We start from the raw sequence: 16,633 nt of genomic DNA on the forward strand, positions 1-16,633 counted from the left end.
ATGCTCCCCCGCTGGTGCTGCTCTCGTCGTGGAGAGGTGCAGACGCAGAGTCAGGCACAGAGATTTGAAGCAGGCCAGGGCGGATGACGGGTAGACTACATGTATGTGCAGATTGAACGCGGGAGATCCAGCGGGCGTTGGCAGGCGCTATGGATGGGTTCGAGCTTTGGTGGCTGCATGATCCTGGACGCCAACAGGCCGTCGCTCCGCCCTATCAGCGCGGCATGCCTGCATTTCACGTCGAGTCGCTGCCGTCTCCCGCGCTGCCTTGGCTGGGAGATGCTGTGCGAACTGCAGGCTACCAGCGTGCGTCGTCGGGACCGCTCTGGGGCAGCCACGCAACACTCGCCGACTCCAGCGTCCAGCGTGCGTCTTCTGGCGCCGGCATTGCAGTCCTGTGTTAGGCCCAGCTGCATGGACGAAACAAAGGCGATGTGGCGTACAGGCCGCTCGCTGCGCAGGCGTCGGCCTCACCACTCAACGGCCAGCGATCCACGCAGCCAGGGGACGCCGTCGACGCTCTTGCCACCGCCGGAAAGCTTGCCCGCAATGCTGCAATGCAACTGAGCCGCCGTTGCCCAGCGTGCTGAAGCTTGCATGCAATATCACAAGACTCCTCCACCTTCGGCCCTTGACCCAACACCAAGAACACCCTTCTCCTCTAATTATGGGGCGCCCGCAGCATCTGACAAGCACCGCTCGCCGCGAACCGTTTAGCCTAGATTACTGTTGCCAGATCGGTGAGGGCCCTGCAAGCCCGCGCCTCTACCGCTGTTGACTCCCTGACAAACATCGGGGTTGGCGGCCATCGGGCACGCAAATCACCATTTCGCCTTCCCATGCTGGCAGCGACGGGTCCAAGTGTCTCATCTGTGCCGCTGACCAAGTATCAGGTACATGCTTCATGGCTCACGTTATACATGCGCAGCTGAAACGCCCAGCAATGCGGCCCTCCATGTCGTCACGCTACGCATACATATGTAGACCGTAAATGATGGACCACTACACCATTGCCAGAGGCCGGTGCAGCGGTGAGTAGTAGGTCGTTCCTCTCCTTCACATCCAAAATAGGGTCAAACCATGGTCCAGTCCGAAAACAAGAAGTATGACCCAGAGTGTTGGTGAAGTTACATCACGCTCGTCTTCATGCGCCCGTCGTTCGTCGAACGCTGTGGGCTTCCGTAGGACGGCTTCTTGGTGCTGCCACGGACCGTCCGCCTTCCGATTGTGTTCAGGTTGCTCAAGTCTCCGAGCTCACTAAGCTTCGGGAAGTACGGAGAAGATCCTGGTTCAGATGTTGCCGGATGCCGAATCGATCAGCAGAGTGCAAGTTGCTGAGCGTCAAGTGTTTGCGAGGCCGCCTTGTGCGCCAGTAATACAGACATTGATTGGGAGTGCACCTCTGATTGCTGAGGGAAAAAGTGCTGGCGCCATATCGCAGAGATGCATAACATGGTAGCAGATCGCCGCCACGGCAAGGCGTAGTAGAAGAGAGCTAGTCTTCGATGTTTGCAGTTGATGCTTCGAAAAGCATCTCGTAGCCGGAACAGAAATTACTACCTGTTAGCATAAAATGTACACTTACCACGCTTGCGTCACCGCCAGGTGAGAACGAATGTAGCTATTCATGCAGTTGATTGGAGCAATGAGGGCGGTGCACTGGAGGGTGGCTGCCAGCTTCTTAGACTCTCAATGTAACAAGCATGGCAGTCGTTTCAAGCTGTACGTATAATCCCGCCTAGTGCAGCGTTCATCGTGGCTGCGAAGAAGTCATCTCGCGACATTTGAGTGAGTGATGGATGTTTGGCGGGCGGAGTCGAAGTTTTTGTTACGCTTCGGCCTTTGGAGATAATCCGGCGCCGATGGGTGCCGCTAATTGTTGGCGATGTGGCATGTTTCCGAACAACGAAGTGACGGGCTTCCACCACGCGCTCTTGCTCACCCAGAGAAATCTTTACACCAGGCGCGATCTTGCGATCAACGCCCGCTACCTTGTCCGCCTTCCCCACTCTACGCACAGTCCCAAGTGCTTTTCACAATATGAGTTCAGAAGCACCTCCGCAGCCTCAAGGGCAACCCCAAGGTCCACCTCAAGGGCAACCTCAAGGACCGCCTCAAGGCATGCCTCAAGGGCCACCGCAACCCGGCCAGCAGCCCACACCCGAGCAAATACAGCAGATGCAACGCCAGCTTGCTATCGAGGCAGAGAAGAACGGAATGACCGTCCCCGAATATATCAACAAACTCAAGCAGCAGGCCATGGCGCAACACCAAGCGCAATTGCGCCAGCAACAGATGGCGCAACAACAGCAGCAGCAACAGCAGCAGCAGCCGATCCAACCGGGACCGCCGCAACCAGATGCGATCGCGCTTGCAAATTGGTTGAAGAACCAGGACTTGAAGCCCCGTACGGTGATCCACGACGAGAAGCGAAAGGACATGTTTAAAGGTATGGCGAAAAGAGAATCGTGCAATCACGCCGAGCAGCAGCTAATGCAATAACAGTCAAGCGCGCAATCCGTGTCCTCATGTCCCCAGCCTACGAGAAAGCCTGCTCCAAGAACCCAATCCTACCTAAAGTGAACGACCGTGTCACCGCAGAGAACGCCTTCAAGAAACTCCCTCTCTCGCTCCTCGCCCTTCGCGTCTCAAAAGTCGACGATCAAGCCCATGAAGGCCACAACCATGCCAAACCCAAGCGGGTCAAGGGTCTCTGGACTGTCAAAATCGAGCAGCACCAGGAAGCCAACGACGACTGCTACTACATCTGGCTGTACGAGGGCTCACAGTGGAAGCAGAAGCTGTACGCGGTCGGCGCGCTCGTTGGTATCCTCGCCGTGGTGCTCTTCCCTCTGTGGCCCATGAAGCTGAGGCTAGGCGTGTGGTACATCTCTATGGGCATGCTTGGTCTCATCGGTCTTTTCTTCGCCATGGCTATCGTCCGGTTGATCCTCTTTATTGTCACCATGTTTGCGGCACCTCCTGGTCTGTGGCTGTACCCGAATCTCTTCGAGGATGTAGGCTTCTTCGACTCTTTCCGACCAGTGTGGGCATGGCAAGAGGTAAGACATCTGCCAGACTAGTGACGACAATTTTTAACACTATACAGACACCCGAGGACATCAAGAACAAGAAGCGCGCAAAGAAGGAGAAAAAGGCCGCCAAACTCGCCGCCAGAGCAGCGGGAACGCCCCTCAACGGCAAAGCCGCCAAAGGCAAGAAAAACATCTCAGGCACTGCAACTCCTCAGCCCGAAGCCCAAGCTCCCGCACCTACGCCCGTCCCAATTGCAGCCGAGTCAGCACCGCAGCCTACCGGATCAGAAGCTGCTCCTCCAACAGGTACGGTCTCCCAGCGGCCGCCGCGCGCAACGGTAGAAGAGGCGGAGGATGACGAGTAGAATTCGCGTTCCCGTTCCTGTTCTCGTCGTAAGAAGTCATTTCATTCAAGCATCCGGAGCAGGCGTTAGGGCGTGAGTGGGTTGGGAAAGGTCTTCCCGGATGCATCGCCGGTAGTATATGGGTTTGAGAAGCGGGCTAGTTAAGCCGAGAGCTTCTGTAGTATATCCCTGAATATTGATGTGTTTGATTCTCTCAGTCTTCCCAACCTAGGGCATCGTTCAAAGGAAACCATGTGTGGTCTGTCTAGGTTTGTACTTCATCTGCCACATGTAAATACTTCGGTGATTGCAAAACTATATTGTCGAAGGCATAAAGGGGACTGGAGCATCACGTTGAGGAGCATGTGTACACTCTTCTCGCGTTACTGTAACCCTGGAATTCAAATCGCCTCGGTATGAGGACCGACGACCGCAAGTACCTATGTCTTGTCCCAATGCCCGCCATACCTCCCCGAAAAACATAACCCAATCGCTGTGCGTACCGCATCCGCAACCCATGCCCAGATATTTAACGCCCGGCCGATGCTCGCATGTGATGACTATACCAGAAAAGTAGCAGATCGCCGCCCCAATACATTGGAAAAACAAATAATGAGCTGAATCCTTTTCACCGCTCCCTCAGGTAGTGCCCGTCGTTTGCCGGCTGATCGGCGGGCTACTATGCAAGTTGGACGCTGTGACCGGCGAATGGGTGACGGGGCTCGTGGGATTGGCCTCGGACAGCTGTCGTTCTATTGCCAATGTCAGTATTGATCATTTTACTATCGGAACACTTGACCCACCTAACTCCCGTATCCTCTGCTTGAGCATCTGATTCTCCCTCGTCAAGTTCTGCGTCTCCGCCTGATAGAATGCGCTCTCATCCCTTGTGCTTACGCTGCTCGGCGGCAGGAACTCTGTACTCTCGTGCGGGGCAAAGCCATGTGAGGAGGTAGGACGCAGCGCGGGCGAGACGGCTTGCGAGCTGTTTCTCGAGCGCTCGGCGAAGGAGGACTGGCGGGACATTGTGTTGTAAGGGGAGCGGGCGCTGGGATTGGGCAGGGTTGTCTGCGAGGTCGAGGGGATGTTGACGGGAATATGAGGGATGGACATGGAGCGCTCGGAGGTGGGAGTGCTGTCGTCAACTGCAGATGTGGAATTGTGGGGGCCTTGGGACTGGAGTTGTTGGATTTGGGACTGTTGTTGGCGGATCATGTTCAGGAGGCGGTTCTGGTGGGGTATCAGTAACTGTGGTTCACGCGATCATATTTCCAAGGACTCTGTGTCGGGATTGCACGAGAGCCACTCAGACTATGGCCCGGTATTAACTTACCACTTGACCCTCTTGCTCGTATTCCAGCTCCTGGTGCAGCTCTCCCAGGCTCGGCGCGCGCTCATGGTGCGGGCTGTGAGGCCACGGTGCGCCTCGACTCCTCGATGACGGACTCCTCTGCATCTCTCCTGGGGCAGGGATCCCGGGGTCATTGAGGTTGAGGTTCATCCTAATACTAGATCTGCGCCGCGCCCGCTCTACTTCCCTCCGCATGCTACCGGAGGATTGCCGCCGCAGATCCTCATTCTGGATGCCAGCATTCATTGTGGCTGCTGCTGCGAGGGAGTGCGGCGAGGTGTGCGAGGGCGACTGCGACATGGTGCGAGTTTGTTGATCGGTGGGCGATACTCTTGTCTGGAGGGGTGTGGCTATGGGCGATGGTGACGAAGGTGGTAGTGAATTCAGATCCGGAGGCATGGCGGAGGCGGAGAAGAAAAGGTATAAGGATAAAGGCGGGGGTCACTGTAGGGCACGGCGGAATGGGTATGACGCACAGGTTGGGGGAGTGTAGAAAAGTACGGTAACGCGGTCGTCGTGCCGTGGTGGAGAGACAATTCTAGGCGGGAGGCGGGGTAGCAAATGGCGGCTGATCAAATGAAGAAAGCGCCGACCTTGGTTGGACGCTTGCGCAGGAACGAGGAACGAAGACACACTCGGTACCGCAGCCTCTGCATGCACATGAACACGCAAAGATTGAACGCCATCGCCTATGACTGCGTGTGCTGCTTCAGAACAGGCGTTGCAGAGGCAGGCACTGCCAGGCGAAGAGGACTGACACTCTGCCCAGTGGACCCTCACCCCTCGGTTGACGTACGCTCGGGCTCAGGCTTCACTTATAAACTCTAAGATTGATCGAACGCTATGCTATGCGCGCCGCTATATACGCGCAACGGCTGCAAACGGACCGCAGGCGTCGCAGACGTGTCCGCATCTCAGCACCCCGCGCCCGCTATCGATTAATCTCAGCGCATGCATGGCTCCATGGCGGCGTGATTAGACTACCCTACCCTACGCCTGGGTTCGCCGTCCGTGCTGCATCTGGCCTCCCTCGCCCGAGTCCCTGGGCTGCAGAAGCGACGTGAACCATTCTTTTGCCCGAGGCCCACCGTTGCAACACGCATGGCGCCCTCATGGCCAAGAGCATTCTGTGACTGTGATACAGAATGCGCACATGGTCGACGGCGCTTCTTCAGGTACATTGAGTCACACCACCGGGGCCTCCTCTGCCATAAGCACGAGCGGCTCCCATTATCTGTTCGGGGAGCTGACCATCTACCTCGCGGAAGGTTGCCGGCGCGGCGTGGACGGAGGCGTTAGCCCTGGCAATTTCAACAAAACCTCGCCCGGCAGCTTTTAGGTTCATTTGTCACATCACGCCGGGCCCCATGGAGGATCGACTTCCGGTCGCACAGAGCCCACGGCGCTGCCTCACCGACCGGCGCGTGTGGCGACGCGACGGCGAGAAGACCACATTCCTCAGTGACAGCGCCGGCGTGCTTTATAAAAAGCTCTGCACCACCTCGACTCGTCCTCTGGCTGCTCAAACACGCCCAAAACAAGCCAACGGTCCATAGTGCAGAAGGGTGCAGATAGGCTCCGGCTGGTGTGACGGGAACCCGAACGCCATCGCCCAACTTAGCCTTCTTGGCCTGAAAAGGGGCCGCTGCGCTGCCCGAGCGTGCCCACCGGCTCGCGCTGCCCAACCCTGCGAATACCCCCTGCGACCCTCTCCATTAGACGGCCTCCACTGCCCGCGTCACTCACGGTGCTCTTCGTCGTTTCTTCGCACGTTTCAGTCTCTGCTCGTCGTCTCCTACGCGCATATCTGCACCGTACCCCTCTCTTGGACACATGTCCTGTCCCCTCGTTTGATATAGGTTTCTCAAATGCTATAGCCCCGCCGGCTTCACAATCGTTCACAGGGTCTATTGCAAATTCTGAATTCTCCGCCTCGTTTACCATTGAAACCGGGCTCGGACATACTCCAACCACCTCACGCAACAGTGACACGCTTTTTTCTTTTTGAGGCATATCAATCTCCATACACCGCCTCTTCGTCGCATTCCTTATACCTCACTGTCTGAGTCGCTGTGCCACGCTGTGGAACTGTTCTTCGTACAAGCGAGTATCACTCAGCTTGCTTACTCCAACGTTACGCGGCCCAGCATACCCTTCCTTGCGAACACCTTCAGCCTCGTGACCACGTTCATGTGTTGATATCCGAGGCTCTTATCTGGCGATAGAAGCCATGGCTCCAAATGACAGCTTCTCGACCTCCCGCTGGCGGCGAAATCGGTCCAGCGCAAACCTCCTCCAGCAAAACCTTCAATCGTCGCCCAGCGCCACAAATATGACTTCGCTTAATACCCCGCCGGTACTTGAGCGGAAGAACTCTAGCAGGATGTCTCTCTTCAATCTATTCAGTAAGCCCAAGGTGGAGAGGGCGAGAGGTCACATAGAGGTTGGCCTTGCTGTCCCAATGCAACCGCAGGAACCACCTAGACCAGCGTCACCACCGAAATCTTCACTCCGACATAATCCCCCACCTCAGGCCCAACAAGTGCACCGAATGCGATCGAGCCAATTCCTCCGACCCAAGTCTATGCGACCGGTCAGCATTGCACAGCACCCTGGCGATGACTGGGACCCTCCACCGCTTTTCCAAGCTTATCCACAGTCGGTCAAGTTTGCAACAGTGCAAGCTTGCATCTATTCTCCGGATGCGCTCATCCGGACACAAAGCCAGCGAAGGCAGGCGGAACTGATGCGTGAGCGAATGGACAGCCACAGGGACCTGGCAACTACACTAGAGACTGCCTCCGAACATAGGAAACTTGAGAAGACCCACAAACGCTTGGACTCCATCCTGCATTCTGCACCGCAGTTGACCAATAAGATCTACGTCTTGGTGACATCTGGCCATGTGTTGCAGTATTCAGGCGAGGGCCCCTTCGATCGACTTCCCGAAAAAGTACTCAGATTGGGCAAGGATTCCGCAGCATTTGCTTCCGATTTGATACCCGGCAAGCATTGGGTTCTACAGATCCTACAAAGCGCGAACGAGGATGGCACCGCAGGTGAAGGCCCAAAGCATTCGCTCCTTCAACGACTTCGGTTAGGGGCTCCTGCAAGAAGAGATGCATCAAGCTTTCTGCTAGTAATGGAAAGCGCCGAAGAAATGGAGTCATGGATGACAACGGTACGAAGAGAGATTGACAACCTCGGAGGCAAGAAGGCAAGCAGTGAGTCTAGCAGAAACTCTGCTTCGATTGACGAATCTCCGGGGAAAACTTGGACAGAACGTCCATACCAACGGCCACCGATCAAACGAGGATCCAGTCGCTTGAGTACCATCACTCCGGTTGACTCGCCCCTGCAATCGCAGTATTCGGATTCTCCTAAGATTGTCACGTCTGAATGGGAGAATGACCGCAAAGAGAAGACTGTAAGCATTGTCGACTCTGCCAGCATCCAGTCTTCTCTGCCAAGCCTGCACCGCCAGTCTGTCGAGGCACCTTCAATCGCTACAAGCAGGGATTCCCATGAGCAAGTTCAACTCGAACAGCTTCTTGAGAGATCGCGATATTCTTACATGTCCACTGCAACTTCTGTATCAGGTGCCGGTACTCGAAATACATCGCGAGACCCGTCACCAGCTCCACCGTCCCCTATCACACAAGTTTCAACCCCAGTAGATGCAGAGCCGCGCCGAAGCGAGACGTCTCTCAGGTCGTTTCATATGCATCCGGGGAACAGCAGCACCCGCCGAAGATCCATGCAGCCTCTACCCGTCACCAATGAAGATAACTCTGTATCCGCACAGATTACGCGCACGCCTAAGCGCCACTCAATCTATGGACCGACTTCACCAACTGCGACTGAGCCAAGGAAGCTGATTGACCCAAGGTCTAAACTGGAAGCTGGAACACCATTATCAGATCTAATAATGCTCAACCCGACGAAACCTGCTCCTATCTCTACGAGCAATTTTCAGCCCAGGGCTTCTGTTCAGTCTCAGCATGGCCTCCCTGTGCGATATACGCCAAGGAGCTCCAGTGCGCCTCCAGGAAGGATGCTCAATGCGATATCGCCACCACCGCAAGCTCCACTGCCAACCCCTCCGGCTCAGCGCCCTCAATCGACGGTCATTGGCAGCTTGACCAATGCCGCTGCCGCTCTGCCACACCATATAGAGCGCCGCGTGTCAGCAACACCGAAGCCTTTCTTACGCCCCTTCCCAGTAAGGCCGCAAACCCAGAACGCTGATGGATCAGTCATCGTACCACGCCGCACCTCTCTTACGCCCGGTAACAAGCCAGCTCGTCTTCCGCTCGGCGTTAATGTGAATCGTTCCGTTACGGAGCCTGCACGGCCTTCTTCCACCATCACCAGCCCCGTTACACAAGCCCGTCAGACAAGTCCTTCACGATCATTCCAGAACACCCAACCAATAGGACAGCCACTCCGCCGTCCAACATCCGTGCAAATCCGCTCCGATCCCGCTCCGTTCCTCTCATCCTCCCGGCCCAATCGCGCTGTGTCCAGTACACCATCTTTCGTACCAGGAAACCGTGCTGTCTCTAGCACACCCTCCTTTGTCCCTGGGAACCGCGCATCCGCTGCGCCTGCGCCAACAACCCTGCTAAGCAAGAGTCCGAGCATTCCTGTTCTCCGAGGCCATGGACAGCAGCTCGCTCCCCCGAAGAACCTCGCCCCTAGACGCAGTATGCCCGCCATGGGTCTGCCACCGCCGGCTCCTCCCCCAAACATGCCTCTGCCGCCTCCGCCTCCGGTCGAAGTGCCCCGGGCCTTAGTCGTCTGAGTCGTCTGTCATTCTGTTTCCTTACTATATACCGCCATTCTGGCAAGGATGCGCCGGCGTCTATCTACCCGGCTACTTCGGTTTTTCTTTGGGCGCTTTATGTTTCCATCACGTGTCACGTCTTTCCTTTTGCATGATACCTCTGTCTTCGGCTTCTCGGTATTTCTCTTTATGTTGTGCTACCTGTCTGCTTCGTATACTGTATCATTACCACATTATGTTTTACCATTCACGCCTTCTACGTTTAGAGCGCCAATCTGGCATGGATTCTTGGTACAAGGGCTCACTGGTAGAGCTAAAAAATCGGGCCGCGATATCACGACGCGGCAGGGATTTTCCTTTGTGGTGCAAGGACGAGGGCATGCTACGATAGAGTAGGCATGAAGTAGTCTAGTCTATCGAATGGAGAAGCCTAATCGATAAATATACTTTGGGCGAAATTGCCTCACTTGGTTGGGTATCAATCTTCAATTATCATCCGATGCTCGAGTATTGATTTTCACACTCTGCAGCACAGCACAGCACAAAACAGCGTGTCACAATACTTTCCTCCTGTCACTGCGCATATACAAGGCCCCTGACCCTGGTAATGCTAGCCTATATCCAGATCCACCGTTGTCATAAAAGTCTCACTAGCTTCTTTTCCCTGCGAGTCAGTCACGGTGCGCGAGCGTTGGGGCTAGCGTCGATCAAGGCTGGTTTGTTTCAACTTTTGTTTCGAGAAGTCTTCTAGAGGTTGCGCAATTGTGGGGAGGGGGCGAGGGAAGTGGGTCTTGGGGTGGCGATGTTTAGGTGTTGGGGGTGGTGGACGGTGAGTGGCGGTCGGTGGAGGGTTGGCAACTGGAGTGTTGGTCTTGCGAAGTGGACGTGTTGAGACTTACGAGACTCAGACATTGATAGATATATGTTGGTATACTTCCGAGGCCGTATAGACGCAGAAGAGTAATGTAAAGGCCGATATTCCTGCCAACTCCACGCCCAATTCAGCACTCGCTCTGGCAGCCTTCTCTGGGGGCATAAACCACCGCCCCAGTCCTCATTCAGGCTTCAAGGTACCATTTATAATACACGTCCTTAGAAGTCGCCAACTTATCATATAGCCGTCTTGCTACAACGTTGTCCGTCTGCGTACACCAGCTTACCCTCAGACAATGCATTCTTTTTGCAGATTCAGCGACTCCCTCCATCAGCATCCTCCCATATCCTTTGCCCCGTTCGTTCTCGATCACAAACAGATCTATTGCGTGTCACCACTATTGCTGCTTAACGTGTTTCCAACGGAGATGCACTTACCATTGAGATAACAGATGCCGCCCTCTGACCAGGGACTGGGCAACTTGGTGAAGTGGGTAAGCTCGCATAGCTCAGCGGTTGAGGTATTGCGAAGCACTAGAGCGTGGATGTCACCGTCTGGGGCTACCAGACGCGCGAAAGTAGATTGGAATTGCGACTCTGGAAGAGTTGTGGGTTTGAGATACTGGCGCCATAGGGCCGCCCATTGGGGGTAGTCTTCCTGCGTAAGCGAGCCGATAGTAATACTCATCTTATGATTTGGAGACAGCAGCGGTCGAGTTGAGTATGTCGTGATATTGCTGTTGCAGAAGGTTCCACGTTTGGGGTCGGAATGCGTAGGGCTAGGCTGTCGGAGGTTCAGCTGCTTCGTCATAGCGAGGCTGATGGTTGCTGCACAGCTAATCCGCTCGTTTCCATTGGTCCTTGGTAATACAGCACAGCATCTTCTCATACAGTCAGCTTTCTGCCTAGTGGGCGACCTATTTTCACTGTAAAACCTATCAGCCCGGCGATAGTGAGGACTTTACGACACGTACCTCGCGGATGATGGAAGTAGGAAGGCGATGCAGAGATTGACTGCGCTCTCAGTGCTATGTAGCAAGCAGCCCTTCGCGATCCAACAAGTCACATCAATCGCTTTCTCCACGAACGTTGCCTAACAGCACAAGATCAGAGTGCCGACAGAAAATCCTCGCGAACGAAGTCAGCAGGCTGATACAGAAGAAGATCTGATCGAACATCATGACGACATACACAGTACCGGTGAACGAAACCTGGCTTACCCAGAAAAACTGGTCCAATGCCACTCTGGACGGGAAGTTGTGGCAGAACCAAACAGTCAATCTGATGAGCGAGGTTTGGGGCGAATGGCTTCCCGTCGGAAACATCTCGCAACTCATCAATCTGACAATTTTCCCCGACAATATTGCGTCGATTAAATTCCCCACAACGGAACATCAAGCATTCGACGACATTTTTGCTCTGGCTAGGATGATACTATCACCAGATTATTACAGCACTCAAGTAGGATGCATCCATCCGATCAGCGGTACCTACGACACTTTGATGCGGATCTCGTTCTACTTCCTACTTTTGTTCACCATCCTATTTCGGCGGCATACCTGGCTGGCTGTTACAGCATCAGGCGCGGCTATGGTATACTCGGCTACGGTAGCGGTGCATGCCCTAGCTATGCTTACGCAATTTGGATGGGAAACACACCTCGGGTATAGCAGATCTGGACAGTCACAAGGAGATCCGGACTTTGAACATACCTATCCAATACTGATGGCGTCGACCGTTCTGACCGTGCCTATCCTCAACTGGTCCACAAACGTTCGACGTTCGAAGGCCCAGATCATTGTGGTGATTTGGAGCATGCTCATATTCACAGCTTTAGCCCCTGTGTTACTCACGATTTCCTACCACGCGGAGGGAAAGAATTCCCGCAGCTATAGCTTCAACAGGGGTACTGCATTGCTTCTTTGCCCATTGTCTCTCACAAATACTACCGTCTGCGCGACCAAAGCACCACTGACGACGGAAAAGTATCGCGATTGTCAGTGCGTGAACTTCTGTGGTCTGTTGGAACCAAGCATGCCCATGAGATCTGGTGCGTCCATGGTTCCATTCATACTACCCGAGCGTCAGTACGACATTGTGAGCAGCAATTTCATGATGGATTTCCTTTTCTGGACGACCTATCCGGTCCAGGTGATGGAAGTTGCCATTTCGTTGTTCGGAGCGCTATCATTGCTCTTGACCCAGTTCACTTTCCGACAGATGCGCCACATCCTATTTCGATTACTCAACATACATCCGATAATACTTCAGGCTATCTGGAGAACTTTCAAGGCGAGAAGAAGCGACTCTACTCCCAAGTTTGCTTGCTCTGGTTTCAAAGATACGCGAACAGGGGTCCGCCAATGGCAGTACGTCATCGCGAAGACTGTATCAGCACTGTTCTTCCTCACAGGCGTAGTTCTAACCCTCATGACTCCCTTAATCGTAGTGGTCGCTGTTGTTGGGTTCGAAGTAACCCAGTTGACCTACCCTCATAGCGAGGACAACGATGCAGTGGGTGCGTGGGCTCCCTGGGTCGGTAGCGCCTTAGTTCTCGGCGCAGGCGCAATCCTCCGTTACCAAAACGCTTGGGATAGCTTGGTTATGAAATGCAGCGACACGGTCCTGCAATACATGGGTCTTCATGGGCCAGAAGAAATTGTGCAAGGCGCAACGACCGCTCTTGACAGTCACACAGCGAATAGTTTCAAGAGCACTGTCTGGTCAATAAGTAGTGCTCTTGGCATGCATTCCCTCTCTAGTCTTCAGAGAAACATCGCTTCCGTTAGATTCGCGTACACCGATTTCAAAGTATGGGTGACAGCCCCGTTACCCCACTCACACTTGTGCATTTGCGCACCATGTGCATCCGACCGAGCACTGTACCGGACATGGCGTAAGTGCGACGACGACAAAGAACTCCATGCCAAAGTAGTGCAAGTCTCTGAAGAACACGGGTGGAAAATCAAAGTGTGCGGTTGTCGGTTCTGCCACTTTGTACGGGAACATGCTATACCCAACGAAAACCTATGTCCGTGTCATTACTGCTCCAAGAACAGGTTGGCAAACAATGCAAGAAAAGCCGAGGACAGACAGGCAGACTTTGAGGAGATAGACAGCGAATATAAGACAATGGGTCTGCGTATCTTGCAGATGCTCGATGATCGCATCGATGACCACCTCGACCAGCAGAGAATCGAAGCGATAAAGCAGGCTTCTCGAAACACGCAGCCTACCTCCACCACTTCCTCATCCGCCGCAAATGACGCGTACACCGGCAGTAAAAGTTAATCTCGAAACCGCGCATACGGTTTGTACGTTTGTACAGTATGTGCGTCGTGCCCTAATGTGGGTCTGAAGAAGAGGGCACTGCGTCCCTGGTCTTCAAGCAGCTTGAAGAAGGTGTCATTCGATTAGTTTAAGCGAAAACGATATGGCTGCAGCGTCTTCATGGACCAGCATCGCTCCAATGACGTATACTTCATCCGTGTCATGGTTTGCATGAGTAACAGCGGTATTGAGTTACGTGCCGAGCTGTTCGGAGTCCGACGACGCAACTTAAACAATCAACCGCCAAATCGCGTGCGACGCCGGCCCCGCCAGAACATTTGAGCAGCGAGCACAAGAGCGAGAATAAGGGCGAGCCCCGAAGAGCTTACGGAGACAATTGGTTCTCGAGCAAGGCGAGTGGAGTGAGCTTTCTAATTCAACGGTGGGCTATCCTAATCCCTGTCAGCAACGACGAACATAAAATTATTGGGGCAAACTATTCGCATCATTGCTCTGAGCCTTTATATTCTACAATCGACGCGTCTGAGCTCCATCCCAACGCATATGCCGTTGAAGGTGATTGTCGTAGGAGCTGGGATCGGAGGGTTGACTGCGGCGGTAGCCCTCCGTCAAGCCGGTCATGATGTCGAAGTGAGTGTCTTTACCATTTCTACTCTTGAATACCTTCGATACGATACTAAAGTAACGCAGATCTTTGAGAGATCCGCCTTCGCCGCTGAAATAGGCGCCGCGCTAATGGTCTGTCCAAACGGAACGCGAGTGCTGAATAGACTCGGCTTCTCGTTCGCAAATGCGCGTGCCATTATCCTCAAGAACATCAACGTCATGGATGGACAGACATTAGAACAGACAGCGGCAGTAGATGTGAGCAAAGCGGAAGAGACATTCGGCGCGAAACTATGGGCAGTACACCGCGTAGATCTGCACAAAGAGTTGTTGCGCTTGGCGACTGGAGAGGATGGGCTAGGCCGGCCGGTGAGGTTGCGATTGAGCTCCGAGGTGGCAACAGCGGAAACGGATGGTACGATTGTGCTGAAGGACGGTTCGGTACATACGGCGGATCTTGTTGTTGCTGCGGATGGACTGAAGTCGGTGCTGCAGAGGGTAGTAACCGATGCAGCTGGACCACCGACAGCGACTGGATTGAGTGCGTTCCGCTTTTTACTCGACACGGAAGTGTTAAAAGCTGATCCGAGGCTCGCGGCGACGCTGGACAAGAAGGGTAAGTCTGATGTCGGATCGCTGCAAGATACTCAGGACCCCACGAAGGTGAGGTATATGATCTGGTACGAATGTAGAGAGTATGTGTTTTCCTAAGAGACCCAAGGCTTTTAGGCTAACGGTCAATCAGCGGCAAGACGCAGAACTACGTAGGCATACATCCTACAAGAGACGTGAATGGTAATGATCAAGAGGGTGAGTCGATGTGCGAACAACCTTGCAGATGAATGCTGAAAGACTTGAGCAGAAGTAAAAGCCGCAATGCTGGATGAGTTCAAGCATTTTGCACCGGAGGTGCTTGGAATGATCAAGTACGTCTATCCGTCTTATCCTCATGTGAACCTAGCCTAACGTTCGAAGACAAGCGTCGGCGGCGAAGTGCTGGCCATTATTTGTGCACGAACCGCTGTTGAATTGGTACAACAATCGCATAGTACTCATTGGCGACTCTGCGCATCCGGTAATCAACGATCCTCCTATTCTTTGACTTCTCTAACCGGATGTAGATGCTACCATTCAATGCACAAGGTGCAGTGTCGGCCATGGAAGACGGTGGAGCTCTAGGCTATCTTTTCCAGGATACCGATGATGCCGGACTGGTGCCTGAGCGATTAGAAGTCTTCCAACGCGTTCGAGCGGATCGCGTAGCTCGCGTACAAATTCTATCCAACGTAAAGTTAGGCAGAGAGAAAGAAGTCGAGGAACAAGTTCGGCGGTATGCCGATCCGCAGGGCTCGAGTAAGTTGATGAGGGCGTTATGAGGCGCGCAAAACATTTAACAAAGAACAGGCGTGCCCACGAACATGGTTGAGCATGTTGCTCATGATTATGGGTGAGTGCGACCGCGTCACGTGTTTGGCAACCAGCTGAACATTTAAGATACGACGTCTTTCAGAAGTGTGATGAAGTTTTGGCAGGAAGCCTGAACAGTCGCCTACCGGCATAGGAACCCTCAGTCATACAAAGGAAGGGAAGAGTGAGCTCTTCGACAAGTGAACTGTATTCATTTCATCCCGAGCAAAGGCAGCAATGTCTTAGATACGTTGCGTAGAGAACGAAGAGCTGTGTAGTGCGTGGGTTATGTAGCAGTCTCATTCGTCACATCATCGAGCCAGTCTTGGCAAGAGCACCGTGTTTCGGCATTTAAAATAGATACTCGTAAACTACTCTCCCCTACGTAGATGAAGACGTTGAAGCGCGTAACAAAGCTACGGTACTCGTCGCCGGACTCGGGTTCTGCGATGCCGACGGACTTTCCGCTAAGGTTGATTGCGAAGTCGTGGGCCCGCCTGGGACGATAAGTGTCTGATTGCGTAATGGCGCTGTCGTCGCCACTTCTGCTGGTAAGGCCAAGGAGGAACTCGTAGAAATCGCGTTAGAGGTATTTGTTGCCGTAATATTTGGAGGCTCAGGAGCAGTATTTTGACAAGTAGTGGATGTAGCAACAGCAGGCGACAGGCTATTGGATGGAATGTTTGGCAATGGTATCGGATTGGTTGGCCGACTTATCGAATGTGCCTGCGCGTGCTGAACTCTTCTTCTTAAACGATGTTCTACTAGCTCCGGCCATTGTTTGTCAACGCTCTTCACTTCGAACCGGACGCAATTATCGACGCCTTTAGCAGCATCTTCTCGTCCATCAGGAGGGTCCGCATTATGCACCTCGTTCACTGAATCTAAAGTTAGTGGTGTTTTGTGTGCCGTGCGTAGCATGCCGCCAAGCTCTAACCAG

At 53.8% G+C, this 16,633-nt stretch overlaps 5 protein-coding genes across 5 annotated transcripts; 4 read left to right on the forward strand and 1 right to left on the reverse strand.

Moving 5' to 3' along the window:
* Nucleotides 1–2,040: 2,040 nt before the first annotated feature.
* SEC62 (Translocation protein S62) lies at nt 2,041–3,400 on the forward strand (the record flags this gene model as incomplete). Its single annotated transcript, XM_056213998.1, has 3 exons — nt 2,041–2,449; nt 2,506–3,062; nt 3,110–3,400. 3 exons carry the CDS (start codon nt 2,041–2,043, stop codon nt 3,398–3,400), a joined length of 1,257 nt encoding a protein of 418 aa, XP_056071265.1.
* Nucleotides 3,401–4,058: 658 nt separating this feature from the next.
* On the reverse strand, nt 4,059–4,976 carry N0V89_005222 (uncharacterized protein; the record flags this gene model as incomplete). The annotated part of the gene is made up of 3 exons (XM_056213999.1): nt 4,059–4,131; nt 4,188–4,609; nt 4,713–4,976. 3 exons carry the CDS (start codon nt 4,974–4,976, stop codon nt 4,059–4,061), a joined length of 759 nt encoding a protein of 252 aa, XP_056071266.1.
* A 2,086-nt stretch (nt 4,977–7,062) lies between these two features.
* N0V89_005223 (uncharacterized protein) lies at nt 7,063–9,534 on the forward strand (the record flags this gene model as incomplete). The annotated part of the gene is made up of 1 exon (XM_056214000.1): nt 7,063–9,534. The coding sequence occupies one exon, from the start codon at nt 7,063–7,065 to the stop codon at nt 9,532–9,534; it is 2,472 nt and encodes an 823-aa protein (XP_056071267.1).
* A 3,746-nt stretch (nt 9,535–13,280) lies between these two features.
* Nucleotides 13,281–13,680, forward strand: N0V89_005224 (uncharacterized protein; the record flags this gene model as incomplete). Its single annotated transcript, XM_056214001.1, has 2 exons — nt 13,281–13,285; nt 13,449–13,680. The coding sequence occupies 2 exons, from the start codon at nt 13,281–13,283 to the stop codon at nt 13,678–13,680; spliced, it is 237 nt and encodes a 78-aa protein (XP_056071268.1).
* A 543-nt stretch (nt 13,681–14,223) lies between these two features.
* N0V89_005225 (uncharacterized protein) lies at nt 14,224–15,847 on the forward strand (the record flags this gene model as incomplete). The annotated part of the gene is made up of 8 exons (XM_056214002.1): nt 14,224–14,310; nt 14,371–14,981; nt 15,032–15,096; nt 15,149–15,212; nt 15,262–15,295; nt 15,408–15,639; nt 15,691–15,733; nt 15,781–15,847. 8 exons carry the CDS (start codon nt 14,224–14,226, stop codon nt 15,845–15,847), a joined length of 1,203 nt encoding a protein of 400 aa, XP_056071269.1.
* Between the last annotated feature and the right edge of the window lie 786 nt (nt 15,848–16,633).

Source organism: Didymosphaeria variabile, assembly GCF_027946475.1.
Source record: "Didymosphaeria variabile strain IMI 356815 chromosome Unknown scaffold_4, whole genome shotgun sequence".
In the NCBI taxonomy this organism is placed as follows: Eukaryota; Fungi; Ascomycota; class Dothideomycetes; order Pleosporales; family Didymosphaeriaceae; genus Didymosphaeria; species Didymosphaeria variabile.